Source organism: Harpia harpyja, chromosome Z (assembly GCF_026419915.1).
Source record: "Harpia harpyja isolate bHarHar1 chromosome Z, bHarHar1 primary haplotype, whole genome shotgun sequence".
NCBI lineage: Eukaryota > Metazoa > Chordata > Aves > Accipitriformes > Accipitridae > Harpia > Harpia harpyja.
In genome coordinates this window covers 23,193,079-23,208,149 of record NC_068969.1, presented here as the reverse complement: position 1 = coordinate 23,208,149, position 15,071 = coordinate 23,193,079, and the positions used below count along the sequence as shown (strand labels likewise).

Here is a 15,071-nt window from a genome sequence, read left to right as displayed (position 1 = left end):
GCACTGGACTACCAGCTCTGCAGCATCATTAGCATACTTTCCAGATAAACACTTTTGGAAAGACATTGATCCATCCTGAAGTCGCACTACCTTAAGTGCGCATCTGCAGTGCTTTAGCCAGAGGAGCAGAAATTAGGTCATCGGGAGGGCTTTATAAACACCAAGAATTAAAGACCATCTCTGTTACCACTAGATGTTTTCTCACATCCTACAGTACTGTCTGTGCTATTAAACAGATATTAGGAGGTGGCTCAAGAATGCATTTCGAAGGTGAGCTGCTTCATGCCAAACTTCTGTTTGCGGAGGTTATCAACCTTGCCAGTGCTGGTAAGGACTCCAGGACAGCGGATGAGTCACTGCAGCAGCTCGGGTGTGTACCCAAGCTCAGCTTCTACATCAAACAGAACCAGCAATCCCATTTTTCCCCACCACATTGCTCTAGCAATTCCCAGCGAAGATTCTTAAGATATCCCAAGTTTTACATCACATATCACAGCAGGCACACGCTCACCTTACTGATGAAAGTGAATATTATCCCTATTTACAGGGGGAAAAGCTGGCGATGAATTCCAGGCCTCTTATCAAAAGTCTGGACTTGTAGCTACAAGACCACTGCAGCCTGGCTTCCCACGCAGTGGCACACAAACACACCGGGCTCCGCAAACATGGGGGAACGCGAACAAAAACAATCCGAGATTACAAGCACCAACAGACCTGTATTTGTATCAGAAAAACGTTATGGAAGCTATACTTACCAATCAGTACTATCCGTACAGTCTATTAGATTTTATTTTGTCAGATCATTGGGTTTTTTAATTGTTATTTTGCTCAGGCTTATAGTGCTCAAAATACTTCTAAACCTTAAACTGTTTCCAAGTTTAACTGTTGACTTCTTTCTGCATGCTGCTTTTTAACTTACTGAGCTTCTATCCATGCAGAAATATAAAATTCACTAAAGAATTGTAGTTACTCATTGATTTTCAAGGCTACAATTTCTTTTTATGCTGGGTCAGGTTCCTGCAGGGTGCAAGATGAATTCTATGGCCAAGATTCAGCTCTGCCATCTCCAGTACAGTGGATAGCCTCAGAATTGCCTTTCTACACACATTATTTTTAGACAAGAAAACATCAAAATTCAAGATCACTCTTAAAGCTTCTGAATATTCACTAACTGGCATAAGTGAAATTGTCCAGGATTCTTTTGATACGACAGTGCTTAAAATATCTTTAAAGCACTGTACAAGCAGCACTGGATGCAACTCACAAGCTCATGGTGAATATAATTTTAGTGTCCTAAATTCGTTCTTCTGGGTTTTTGTTTTTTTAATGTTCTCTAGTGTTGGAACAACCCACAAATACTAAATGTCAGAGGCAATTTTTTTTTTTTTTTTTTTTTACTATTGCCAAAAGGCAGAAATCCCAGAGTTTTCTAAAGATATTCTGTTGAGAGTCAGAGCAAAGGTGAAGCGTATTTGAGGTGTATTCTGTCATCGCAATATGATTTGGAGCACATTATGCTTCCTACCCTCAACTACTAAAAATGGGTATTAATTGCAGTTGAACAATAGTACCACGGAACAGCCCAAGGAAAAGACAGGCCCCATCTTTGTCATTATCAAAGATGTTAGAGTGCCACCTTCAGTCTGCACATGTGGGGAGAAAATCCCTTTTAAAATCTACCCACGATGTAAGTAGGCTTTCCAGGAGAATCTAGTAGCTGCAGACATTAAGCAACCGCAGGTTCCCATTCGCCCTCTGTACAAATACAAAATAAACCATCACCTCCAACAGGTGAATCTCAATCTTTGGAACCACTGACATATTTAAGGCTTTCCTTTTGCCCATCCTTCTAGATTCATGGGATGAAGACAGAAGGCTTGAGTAAAAGATGAACCATGCCCTAAGTTACTCCTAGATATACCGTAGGCAGAAAAAAGGATTTCTGACTCGTACAGAAGTATTTAAAACAGGTCTGGTAGAAAAATATATTCATCGTGTTTTACACTCAGATTTTCTAGGGCAGAAAAGCATGTTTTTAATGTTAACGGATGATGGAAAGAAATTGCTTCTGATTTTCAGAGGAAGCTTTGCCAGATCAGTCCCAAGGAACACATCGACTGCAAAATGCTGCTGAGAGCTGCGGTGTCAGGGCAGCAGCAGCCTGAGCTGCCCCGGTCACGCCTGTGCCGGGTCGTTGCAGACCACTGATGTGCAAAGCAAATTTACTTCCTATTCCACAGCTTGTACGGTTACACCACGCTTTCAACAGCATTGCAGTGAGACCCTGCTGTTACTTCTCAATTTAAAACCGGCTCATGAAATGCAAAAAACCACCAACTACAAGACATACTCCAAACCTCTACCTAGAGCATATAGTTATATAAAACTGCATCTGCATGAGACACTTGGTCTATGCATAATTTATCCAAACTCCCATTCAACACACAGTAATCAGCCCTTGCTGACACTTCTATGAATGGGAATTCTGATAAAAGTTCTCCAGTTTTTGCGTTTGTTGCAAACATATTCAGTGACTAGGTTTTGGTTTTTATCTAATTTGAACTGTTAATCTGAAATAATAATTTGTTAATAAATTGTTCATTAACTGAAACTTTTTAAAACTAGTTTTAACACAACACAAGATCCTCTTTTACAAGCAGAAACATTTTAAAGAGTACAGTGCTTTCCCCTGAAGTAATGCTTGCTGCAGTGGGATAAATAAAGGGAGCAACATAATCGGTCAAACTAGAAAGCAGCAGTGATGTACTTAGTTATCTCACTGTGCTAATCCTCTATCAGGTGACTGCTCACAAGATTTCTTTAAGCCCTCATTACAGAGGCAGAAATCCAGAACTAGGACATACACTGTAGTGACCCCAAAGTAACATGTTTAACCTCTAAGAGATCTTGGTGGGATTTACATGCTGACGGGGCCACGACAAATTGCCCACTTAAAGGTACGTTGTACCTCTGGAGCAAAAAAGCTAGAGACAAATAAAGAAAAGTTTTCTGCTATTTATTCGTCTGAAGGCAAGTAAAGAAATAATTAATTGAAATGTTATAAATCAGAAACAGCTTTTGCTAACCAGCCAGAAGACACACAAATTAGTAACGGGGGTTTAGGATCTAATTCCAGGAGCTCTGAACCTGCAGCTTGCCAGAGACGAGGCTTTTAATTCTCTCATTAAAAGGCCTTACAATTGAGTAGATATTAATTTTAGTTTTTTACAATAAGCTAAAATATGACAACAAATCCTACAAGTCAGTTTAAGATATTTGTACTGGGACAGGTTATAACCGGTTTGTTACACTTCAGACACGTCTGCCAGCTTACAAATATTCTCCCTTAAACATTAGTTTTCAAAACAGCATACCTTCTCTTCACCTGATTTAAAACCACGGAGACTACCTAACTGTCACTGCTCACTGCCACCTACTTCGGCATACACACGGGAGGGTTTCGGAGGCCGAGAAGCTGCAGGTACGCAGACGCAGATCGCCGTGTGACTGCGGTGCTGCAGCACATGTCGGCTCCCACGAGTGCCCCTGCCTGCACCATCCATTTGCAGCGTGCTGCAATGCGCTGCCATCAACGCAATGTCTTTTATCGAGTTATCTTGCCAAGTACATCTTAAGTATATTATCTTTAGGAGATGCTTCTAAAAGGAAAGGCATTGGATCAAGCCTATTATTGCAGAATAAGTCTTACCCCAAGTTTTTGCTTGCAAAATAAATAAAATACAGAGTACTATATTTACCAAACATGCCAGCAGATTGGTCTAATTTGAGAGGGGGGCGTGGGGGGGGAGAAAAGCAGAACTCCAAACTCACCTTGATCATTTCTGCCACATAACTTTCTGGTCCTGTATATTCTGTTGAATCTTTTACTTTCACTAACACAATAAAGCACAAATAATGCCACATATTGTGCTCTTCTTTAATGTGCTCTTCAAATGTGACTGTCTTGTTATCAAACTTATCTCTTTCCAAACCTACAAGAGTGACACATATATAACCCTTAGTATTTACAAACTGATACTAAGAAAATGAGTTCTAAGAACAAAACTTGTTTCTACAGTCTGCTGCACTTCTTAACAGTCGCAATCATTCTTAAATGAACACTCAGTAACAGGGATAAACTCTCTAACAAATTCCCACAATGTAGCAAGAAGAGGAAAGAAGGCTTAACAAGTACTGCTCACACTTACTATACATAACAGAAAACTTTTGATTAAAAAAAACCTTGTATGCAATCAGCTTGCTGGTTTTAGTAACGTATCTCCTATTTTTAGGCGAAATGATACCAAAAGCAACGTTTGCTTTGCAGCAAACTTCCAAAGGTTACTTCTGTCAGTCTGTGTGTTATCCAGCTTCTGCATGACCATCGCATTTAACCGCACCGGCCTCAAAGGCTCGGCAGCTTAATTCCCAATCTACTGATGGGAAAAACTTTCACGGGCACTACTCAACACTCTACACCCTTGGAAAAAACAACTGTTTATAAAAATCTCTCCCATTCGAATAGGAAACTATTCTTTGAAACACAGGAGAAACAGAAACTAAGGAGCTGAGGAAAAAACGGTATACTGAGCATACATTCCCCCTCTCTTCCTGCTGCCAGGCTCCGATGTGTGTGGTACCTGAGAATATCAACCAGCTGAGGAATGCAAGGTAGGAACAGCCAGAAATTCCAGACTCCTGTTTACTGCAAGTTTGCAGCTATCTCTGACTTTGAGAGAGCAACCCCTTACTCTTGAGTGTGTTTCTACACTTACCACAAATAAAGCAAGTCGTTTTTAAAATTTCTTCTTTCTTCTGTTTTTCACTCCTTAAATCAGCAAAAGTGTCAATGATCACACCAAAAATCAGGTTAAGGACAATAATGATGACCATGAAGAAGAATAACAGATCATATATCACTCTAGCAGCAAAGAGAGGTTCCTGCAAGATACATATTTTAATAATTAACAACCCAAATACGTGCACATCGAACCCTTACCATGCCTTTCTCAGTTCAGCAACGGAGTACACTGCCCCACAACCCCTCCCTTCAGAGTCTCCATTTCTGATGCTCTCCAATGATAACTTACAACTCAAAACATTAAGTGAAACTAAAATGCAAGATTACTGAAAGAAAAGCCAAATTAGTCAGCTACCAGTATGCAATCTCTACAGAGTTGCTCATTCTGCTTACTGTGTCCAAGTCTGTCCTCTTCTCTCTCACACACATTGAAATTTGTTCTCCCCTCATCCCCACCCTGCAAGCCCATCCAAATCATATCCTTATATTAATCTGCTTATATATCATTATAGTAGCAGTGTTGACCATAAAGTCTTCTGCTGAAATTTAATAGTATTCATTTCATTTATGCTAACAACCATGTATGTGGACATTAAGTTGGACTTCCCAGTATCCATTTCATATTTATTGCAGGCCTGAATACCTGAATACCTAACCCCCATTTTCAGAATCATCCTGCCAGTTAGGTGCCAAACTTTTATTGAGAATTATGTAACTTTCAAATCATTGTAGGCTGAAAATAAGGCTACACATTAGAAAACACTTTGAAATTGCAGATAATAACAGAAAAGCGTTCACTCTGACCGAGACTGCTCCTTTGGCCCCTAACATGGTTTTGGGCAATGACAGCCTGAGACTCAAATGGGCACAAACAGCTAAAAAGAACCAGCTATACAGGCAGCTTTGGGTATTATGAAAAATTCCTGCTGCTTTGACTAGTCCTTGCTCTCTGATGATGGCTCCAGACAACAGCCTGCCTTCCTTCCCACAGTCCCAGCTCCAGCCCATCTTGGTCCCTGTCCTCTCATCCATGCCCTGTTTTACGCATCTTACCTTTCCCTAGGGATGCTCTCCACAGAAACTCGTGCCACTAGCATGGTATCAGCTACCACTGCAGTTTCATTCCACTACCTCACGTTACTCTTTCAATAGCTTGTACTTATTTCTTCAGATCCTGAACTCCCAAAGCACAGACTGTTGGCTACAGCACTTCTGTTCCTTTGGGCCCCATTCTGGACAGCCCTCAAGCTAAAAAAGCCCCCCAAAAAGGATGGGTAGAAGCTTGTTTGAACTGGCTGCTATTCAATCTGATACTACAGAGATTTAACAATATTACACAGAGAGAAAGTGTGGTCCCTCTAGTCGCGATGTATCCTACTTCTGTTTAAAGGGAGCGTATACACGTTTTCCCCAGCAGAACTAGATCCCCAGCCCGACATGGTTATCACTCTTCCGCCCCCATTCAGTGATAATTTACCTCTTTGGATGGTTTCCTGAGCACATCACCTACTCCACCCCCACTCCTGAGCCCATGACTCAGTACAGTAACAATGCACATCAGTAACGTCTCGCACGTATGCTCTTTATTCTCTTCCTCCATTTCTTCAGCAATCAGTTCTATTAACACAGCAAGCAAAGACACGTTTCAAAGGCAAGAAGATCAGTTTTAAATAATTCTCCTCATTCTTTGTCAGTTATGCTCTCTCTCCCCCCTTTGCGAAAACTGCCGGCTTTCCAGCCAGCGTTGCAAACCCCCTTAGCTCTTGCAAAGAGCCAACCACGGGAGCAGGTCTCTGCTCTGGCTCCAGCCTGCCCTCCTCTCCCCACCAGTAGAGTTTTCTTTTGTGCTTGAACTGCTGTCTTTGACTTGGTTAAGTATCTCTTTCCATTTCTGTTAGCATGCATAGCTCAGATCACCAGATGCCTGTTTATACAGAATCATAGCTTTCTGACAGCTCAGAGGACAAAGTGTTGCCTCTTACACTCTCCCTTGGTGCCTAACAGATTGCACAGCCTTTGGGCTGCACTCAAAATGGCAACTTCGACTCGTATTTTTCAAATGGCTAAAATATCACTGCTTACGGAAACAGCATTTTACTAAAAAAGTAACACACTTTTTTTGACCCTCTCTTCATTTGGCTGAAGCCTCCAACTTCGCTGTTTCAGTTGCAGAACTGCTAGAATCAATTACCTAATCTCATATACTCTCCCTGTACCCATTAAAAGTCTCATGATTTTCATTTCATCATACAAATGCTCATGAGCAGATCCCACCTTCCCACAGACAGCCTTAGAAAGACCCAAATCCCCATGCAATCCAGAAATAGCCAGACCCCAAGATGGTAGAGAAATGGCCAAAGATTTGGGCATCATTAATATCCCTGGCCACATAAGACCCAATATCAGGTTGATTATTTATGATACAAAACCACCTCTGGAGTTTCCCTTCCTGCAGCAAGAGTAAAGACAAAGCAGCACGCTCCTCCTAGAGTTGAATAAAGCAGCTATTCCTGTATCAGTGTTGAATCTTAGTTTATCAAAGAGGACATTCGAGCAAAACAGAACCATCTCCTCTTGTGAGCATGGGCTTGTGGCCATTATTGACCTTTGAAACATTTGACCATATGAGCGCTCCACTTCTAAGAGATACAGTGATGTTCCGTCTGGCTCTCACAGCCAGCATCATAAATCTCCAAGGAGTAAATTACATTTTCTAGAAAATAAAACTGAAATATTTCAATACCCAATCTGAGGCTGGTGATTATGCTACAAGTAATATCTCGCATGCACCACTTTGATCTCAAAAACCCCCAAACCTACCCTGTCTACTTAATCCATTGAGTACTTCCTGCCATGATATTAAAAACAGTTTCCTTAGTTAGCTAGATAGAATAATGCTGACGATAAACGATGTTATGCTCCATATTTCACAGGGTATTATCCTCTGAGATCACATTTAATAGCCTAATGTTTTAAAATAATAAACTTTGCAAAGAGGTAAAGTGCATCACTTCCTTCTCAAATTGATGTAGAAAATTAAAGAGTACGACAGCGTTTTATCAAAGTATGGTTTAGTTCTAAGTTTCTCTAGTTTAATCACTTCATGTAACAAATGTTATTTATGCTGTTGGCCTAAATTAATCCCATTTCAAGTTAGATAGTCTCATGATAGCTTTGCTCCCAAATTTATTACATGGGATTTTTTAAGAAATTATTGTTTCTTTAATTTCAGGTGCTTAACTAGAAAAAGTGGGAAAACTCAGGGTGTGAGTTATGAATTCAACAGCAGATACTCACGGTCTGAAGGAATGATTGAAGAACAGTTTTCACTGCTACCTGCTTTGCATACATCTGAATAGAGAAACTCTCCAGTCATGGTCTCACCTGGTTCTGCGCGATCTAAAAACAGAAGGTGATGAATCAAATAGATAGTTTAACGTTTCGTACGTTTTGCAAGATTACTTCTCAGATATTAAGGTACCCCATCATATTCAGCATGCAATTACTAGGCAGATTCAGAACAGTGTATTATCCTAGAGTTTAGAAGGGCACGGTACTTTCTGATTTACACATTCAATGATTTTAAATTCAAACATAAAATTCTTCTTATTTCTATGAATCAAAGACCAAAGTTGTGCATTTATTTTGCATCAGCTCCAAAGTTGAGAGAGTAATTGAAATTGTTCCAAAATTACTATGTTCTAGTGCACAATGAATTTTGAAGGTGCCTTGAAAACTTGCTTTTCAACGTCTTGCAGATATCAGACCAAACCTACTGCCACATAGTGATACATCTCTGGCATTTCTCCAGCCACATGGAAACGTGAAATAATAGGGTCAGTGAGGTTTGGGTCTCTCACAGGGCTGGCAGTAAAATTACAAAAAATAGCGGGAATGTCAAATAATACCTGTCAGAATAGCTCAAGTGTCAGAAAAAAACCCAAAGACAGAACAAGACGAAACCCATTCTCTCCTCTAACAAATTTCATTACTGTGCTTCCCACCCACTAAGTTAGTAGCTTGATGCTGCAGGGTAGGAAAAAAAAAAAATGCAATTTTTAACTTACAATAAGCAACCTAAGGTCAGCACAGAGAAGTCTGCTACAGAGTTTAAACTGTAGCAACTATTTGAGGGAGGTTAATACAGTCTATAAAACTACGAGCAAACCAGAATTAGAGAGATAAACCTCTACTTCACAGGAGCATCTCTTTGCTGTCCTTTGATGCCCTTCATTTATATTCAGTCTGTTATTTCAGATAAAATACTAATTTTTGTTACGCTGAAACTAAACCCCACCGTTAAAAGCCAATATAAGCATTCGAGAGCTGGCAAACCGAGGCGGAACTGAATTCTCCCAGTGCAGAGCCTTCTCCACAATGGCCTACCTAAAGTCTGCTTGTAATTAAACTGGGGGAGGGAGTAGGTGTAGCTGAATTAGATAATCTCAACTGTTTTAGAAAACAGTGAGGGGAGAAATAAATCTCAACCATGTGCAGAAGAGCCCAAGTGCTATCTCCAGGGCTTCCTCCTCCCCAGCCCTCTTTATGCTGCAGCAGATTGCAGCGTTTTGTAAAAATACTGGGGTATCCTTTTGCCCCAATCCATTTGATTGTTTTAAAATTTTATTTTCTATTTAAGCAGCGTCCTTTGTAAGAAAGAAATTGTCAAACTGGTGAGGCAATCAGTATGTTTTGCAAAAGGTGGAAGACACTCAGCACGCCCCGGGGAACAAAAGCCCATTACTTTCTTCAACACAAACCGTCGAAACGAGTCGCCGGTACCAACCTGGCAATAACGTTTCATTAGGGAGCTTGTCTACTTCCAGGATAAAGTCATCTTTGAAGAAGAGGTACCCCACTATGGAGAACAGGTAGACCAAGATGAGAGCGAGAACAGCAGTGAGGATGATGGAACGCCCATTGCGAGTGACGCTCTTGATGACGTTCAGCAAGGTCTCTTCTCGGTACACCAAGTCAAAGAGCTGGGGGACAACAAACAAAAAGCAAAGGCTGTTTCTCACATGTACCACCAATACCACTGGTGGCATGCTACTTGTTGGCATAACATGGGGCAGCACGTTAACAATACCAGTCTGATGTTTTAAACAGCATTTAAAGCACTTTTTTTTTGCCTTTTTATAGTTATCTGAAATTTAACATATCAGCAAAGCAAAATATAGCAGGAGGCAAGGGAGATGGGGTCCCTCGCTCCCACTGTACCGGTCTTGTGCCATGCACTTTGAAACATGAAGAATGGAGGTAAGCTGTACCCTCCTCTTCATCTGCACTTCACGGACTCTAGTCCTGAGCAGCAGCTTGGGAAGAAGTCCCTGTCTGGTGTGAGGGCAGGTATTCTTGCTTAAGTGCTAGGTATACAGTGCGTGCTTTAAACATAAAGCTGCAAACACATACTGTTTTATCTTTTTTTATAGTACTATCTGCCCCACCACAATCTGCAAGTAGCGCATCTCAAAATACAGTTAGCTATTTCCTTTAAGTCTTAGCTTACGGAGTGTATAATTAAATGAGCAACATTTTTTCCCAAATTCTTTGTTTAAATTTCTTTACAGATGTTTCCTTAATTTTTCACCCCTCTGGGTCTGTGACAACTCACCAGCATAGCCCAGGCAGGTTGCTGGCTATGCTGGTTGACAATGAGAGAACAGGTATTTGTTAAATTGTACCTACATCAATATAGAAAATAACCAATTCAGGTACCAGAGGATGTCGCAAGCATCAAACAAAGGGACAAAAATAGAGTGTTCTGAATGGGATTTAAGGTTTGCTTTAAAAGTGACACATTTTCTCCACCAACACTAGATATACTCCTTCAGTGCTTATTCTTAGAAGTATTGTGCTGTGCAAGATGAATTCTACCCCAAACAGAAAAAACACATATGCCAGGCATCCGTGTCAGTCGTGTGAGGTCTGGAGTCTAGCTACAGCTAAGGAGACACTCCAGAGATAACCAACTGCTCCAAAAGCATGGACACTATGTTATACTTATTGACAATAACAGTAAACCATCTTAAAGACTGTGTGCCTCTTACTCATAGCATGGTAACTCCAAAAGTACCTACTGTTCAGCTAACATTTCTATGGCTAGATTTTTCCACGATTTTTTTTTTTCCCCTCATGTAAGAGCTTATATGACCTTAAGAATGCTTGAACCTTCACCAGGTATTGATATTAAAGTCACGACATTTTAAATTGTTTTATTATCTTGGATGTCAGAGCAGGGTCACAAGCAATACATCTAACCTAGCAACCCCATGCCTTAGAAGTCTGAGAACTAACATACACAGGGAAATGCTAAATACCTTCATTGCAACTGCATACACATTTACTGTAACGAGCAATTTAAACTAAATTTAACCTTAAACACGTCTTGTATAACATATGTGAGAAGAACAAGAAAGCCTCCGCTTGTCCGTATGAATGAGGAAGAAGAGATGCAGCAGGAGTCCCGTAGCCTCCCACCGTAACTTCTCCCAAGCAAAATCTCCAGTGTGCAGTTCTCAAACGAGTGCTGGTACAACAATTTCCCAGTAGTAAAACAGAAAGCAAGCGGTGTATGACACATCTAGATAGGTCCGAGACGGGACTTTACAAACACAGACAGAAAACCATTCTGAGGGCAAAGTGAATACCTACCAACAAACTATAAAAGAATTCATGTACGAAGAGCCCCAGAGCGCAAATCAGAAGGTACAGCAGGTGATAAAGAAACTCTACATCCATGATCATTGCCTTGTATCCTCTAGTGAAGGTTCCACAGTTACCCACAAAACTCATCAGAAAAATGATTTTATTACAGACCTAGGGAAAGATTAACCATGTATTAGTTACAACATGTGGCTTTCAGGAAAAAAAAGGCAATTTTTCAAAGCTGGAGGTAACTTGGCTCCATGATGATATCAAAAACCGTGCTGAATTGTCTGTTACACAACAGCATTTCACACGTCAGTCAAAACCTGCTTTCTGTTGCGTCTTCTGCATGGCTGAGACAGTGAGCTAAAACTAAAACTGCAGATGTCCAAGAAAACGTGTGCACTGACTCCTGTTTCCAGCTTGTTGTCAAAGGGCATCAAGACTAAAATTTAAAGAACAACATAAAAACGCTTCCTGGTGCGAGAGGTAAGCCTTCCTAAAAAACCAAACCACCCCAGCCCTGTTCTAAGCATGGCACTTTCTGCAGTCAAGTAACTCTCTAGCCTACAGCAACCCTTATGTTTCTGAAACACCTCCTGTTGCTTGCTAATAAGCAAGCAGTCCAGATTCCCTCAGCAATTCACTCTCGGATCACACACCCAGTAATCCTCCTGTGTAACACCAGCCGTCAACACCAGAAGGAAAGCTGCCTTCAACTTACCTGGAACCTGCTAAATGCTACGATTACCAATAGCAACAACCACCACCCTCGCAATGCAACTCTGACTCTGTACTACATGGCACTCAGTGATGTCTTTTGAAGACAAGGAACGCTATTAAATGATGCACTTGAAAGCTGGGCACTTCGTAATAAAGGCAAGGTCTTTGAGAAGACACATCTTTGCACAGCTCCTGCTGACTCAGTCAGAGAGAAACCCTTTTGGCTTACTTGCCACAAGAGACCACAAGTATCCGGGTTTGAGCGTTAATGAAGTTCTCTGGTGGCTCAGCTTACATGCTCAGTCCACACATTACTGTAGCAAAACTGCTTAGTGTCAGCTTTTGGCTGGCAGGTAGACTGCAGACAGACATTGGGGAAATGCATTGTTTAGTGAATCTTACACAACCCTGAAAATACTGTACCTTAGTTGCTGAACGGAGACGGGTTTGAGCAAATAACTATGTACTTTAGGGTCACAGAGACTTCTTTACATTTCTGGCTGGGGTGGGAGCTGTTTCTAGACTGTGGCAAAACTGAGCGAAACCTTACAGGTCTCCAGCCTGGGGAACCAGAATTAAATGAACAACAGCAAAGCACTTCTGCTAGAAGTGCTAGAAGAGGGAATTACTTCTCCCACCAGTTCCACCACAACGTCCCACGCTATTTTTGCCTGACATCTTCACGAGCAGGTAAGAAACCCTTATGTAAGATGCAAGAGAACTTCAAAAAAGCCCACTCAATACTTACGTTGAATGCACCCAGAAGAAATAAGGTAGGTTGTAAACCAATTGAAAATATTAGTCGTAATATTGTAGAAGCGATTAAGGCTCGGATGCCGTGGGGCTTCGGCAGAGCTATAACGATGGCCAGAGATATCAGCATAGCTGTCCACAGCAAGCCTGACAAGTGGGGCTCCAGGGTACCTAGGGTGGAGAGGCAAAACCAAAACCCGATTCAATACTTTGTATAACCAAACAAAACAAAACCAAAATAACCAACTAAATGCCATTTTATCTTATCTCTGGTGGAGCATCATTAAGGCTCATGTTCAGACATTACTGATTTCAAAGCTGTAAGTGGAACATCTGAGCCCAATGCCTTCAGCAGATTTTAATTACAAACTTGTTACTAAAGCGTTATGTAAATGATAAGCGCCAGTATTATAGGATCCTTCATTTTAGTGTTCATTACTTATACACCTTGAATGCTGAAAAGGAGAGGCATTTTGCTAATGTGTTCTGTAGAGGCATTGAATGGGTAGGTGAAGACAGACAACATACTCCTCCAGGTCCAGATTCACAGCAGATTCTCCTAGTATGCTTTTGGTCAAAAACCTCGTACCGGTTTTTGTCATCTCTTGCTATTTCTGGTTCTATTTAGACTGTCCCATGAGACTGTCTGCTTACATAACATCAAGCCCATGTTGCTAAAAATACACTTCTCTGAAAGAGCCATAAAAAATACTCAGCTGAAAATACCATTTACCCTGGGTTTATGCAGAATATGAGAGACATCTCTTTCTAAAACTGACAAAAAAAAGAAGTTTTTCTTCAAGCAACTGGCTCCTTAACAGACAAAAAGGCAAGACCCCCCAAATTTCATAGCACTCGGCAGCCCTTCTACAAGTACATACGCAGAGGACTGTTGTGTCTTATTGGCAAGATATTTACTGAGGGCTTTTTCCTCCCCCCCCAAATTCAGACAGCTTAGGAAATATTACTCTCATCTGACTACCACGAGCAGCCATTTCATTTTGTTCCAAATCACTGTAGATTAATAAAGACAGCAGAAGATAGATGGAAATTAAAACTTAATAAGCGTAAAGTTGAACAGATGTTTCCGCTGTCTGAAGGGAGTTTGGGATCCCAGAGCAACGCTGCCACCGCTACTTGAGCTGTCAAACAGCAAAAGGTGCAGAGCTCGAAACAGTCTCAGCCGTGTGGGGACGATAAACAGCACAGAAAGGGGAGAGACAGAAAAATGCGCAGAAGCTTATTTAGGAATGACTTGAGAATTGCCATGAGAGGCAGATCCTGAAGGACCCTGCCGGCACCTGCACAGGTGTCTGAACATCCCAGCTATTACAAAGCCATCCACGGCACATGAAGGGATTTGCTTTCACAAGTTTCAGCAGTTCCCAGCAGGCCTGCAAAAATAACTAGAGTTAATGAAGTCCTCAGCTATTGCCTGTAACACCCACCTTGGAAAGACCCGACACCACAGGCAGCTCGTCAGCATGAGGAGTGCAACGCCGTGACATAAAAAGTCCTTAGTGGGACCCGGCTCACCGAGTACTTGCAGGGAAGAGTGGGGCTCAGGGCACGGGCTCTCCTCTCTTTCCAGGGATGGAGAGAGACTGGGAGCAGACTGGGACCAGTGCCTTTGCCCTCGGCAAACGGAGCTCACTGAGCCAGCGGTCACTCGACATCGACCGTCTGCGCCCAACCTAACGTCAAAGCCTTGCTGCGAGCACGTGGAGTCCGTTACATGACTGCGGGCAGGAGGAGCATGTAACCGGTAGGAAAGTCTCCCTGTCTCTGGAATTCTCACTGTTCCACTATCGAATTCCAGGCATCCAGTTTTGTTTCTGCTCCTCAAGTCAGAAGTTTTACAGCTTCTGCTACAGTCAGATGCTGATCAGCTGCTCAGTTCACCGTGTCTGAGCAACTCAAGACACTGACAACTTCCCCCAAACAGTCTGTTTTGAAGAGCTTTGTTTTTTTTTTTTTTTAAAAAAGCTAAATATAAAATACACATGTATTTACTTATTTTTCATTTTTGACTGTAACTAGTAGAGGAAGAGATTTTATCAAAATGTTACCTGATAAATGAAGTATTTCAAGCATGTAGGGTAGGGCATCTTCAAAATGGCAAATGATCCCCCCCGCCAAGTCTTGC

General features: G+C 41.5%; 1 protein-coding gene across 13 annotated transcripts in view; it reads right to left on the bottom strand.

The window, feature by feature from the left end:
• Window positions 1-15,071, bottom strand: part of ITPR1 (inositol 1,4,5-trisphosphate receptor type 1) — a 185,799-nt gene that overhangs the window by 14,200 nt on the left and 156,528 nt on the right. For all 13 annotated transcript variants that reach the window (XM_052778069.1, XM_052778068.1, XM_052778071.1 and 10 more), the window contains 7 exons: window positions 12,921-13,096; window positions 11,456-11,620; window positions 9,588-9,783; window positions 8,099-8,200; window positions 6,279-6,418; window positions 4,776-4,941; window positions 3,832-3,992 (listed from right to left, as the gene is read on the bottom strand). In XM_052778069.1, the coding sequence (XP_052634029.1) occupies window positions 3,832-3,992; window positions 4,776-4,941; window positions 6,279-6,418; window positions 8,099-8,200; window positions 9,588-9,783; window positions 11,456-11,620; window positions 12,921-13,096 (1,106 nt within the window). The remainder of the gene's footprint in view (window positions 1-3,831; window positions 3,993-4,775; window positions 4,942-6,278; window positions 6,419-8,098; window positions 8,201-9,587; window positions 9,784-11,455; window positions 11,621-12,920; window positions 13,097-15,071) is intronic.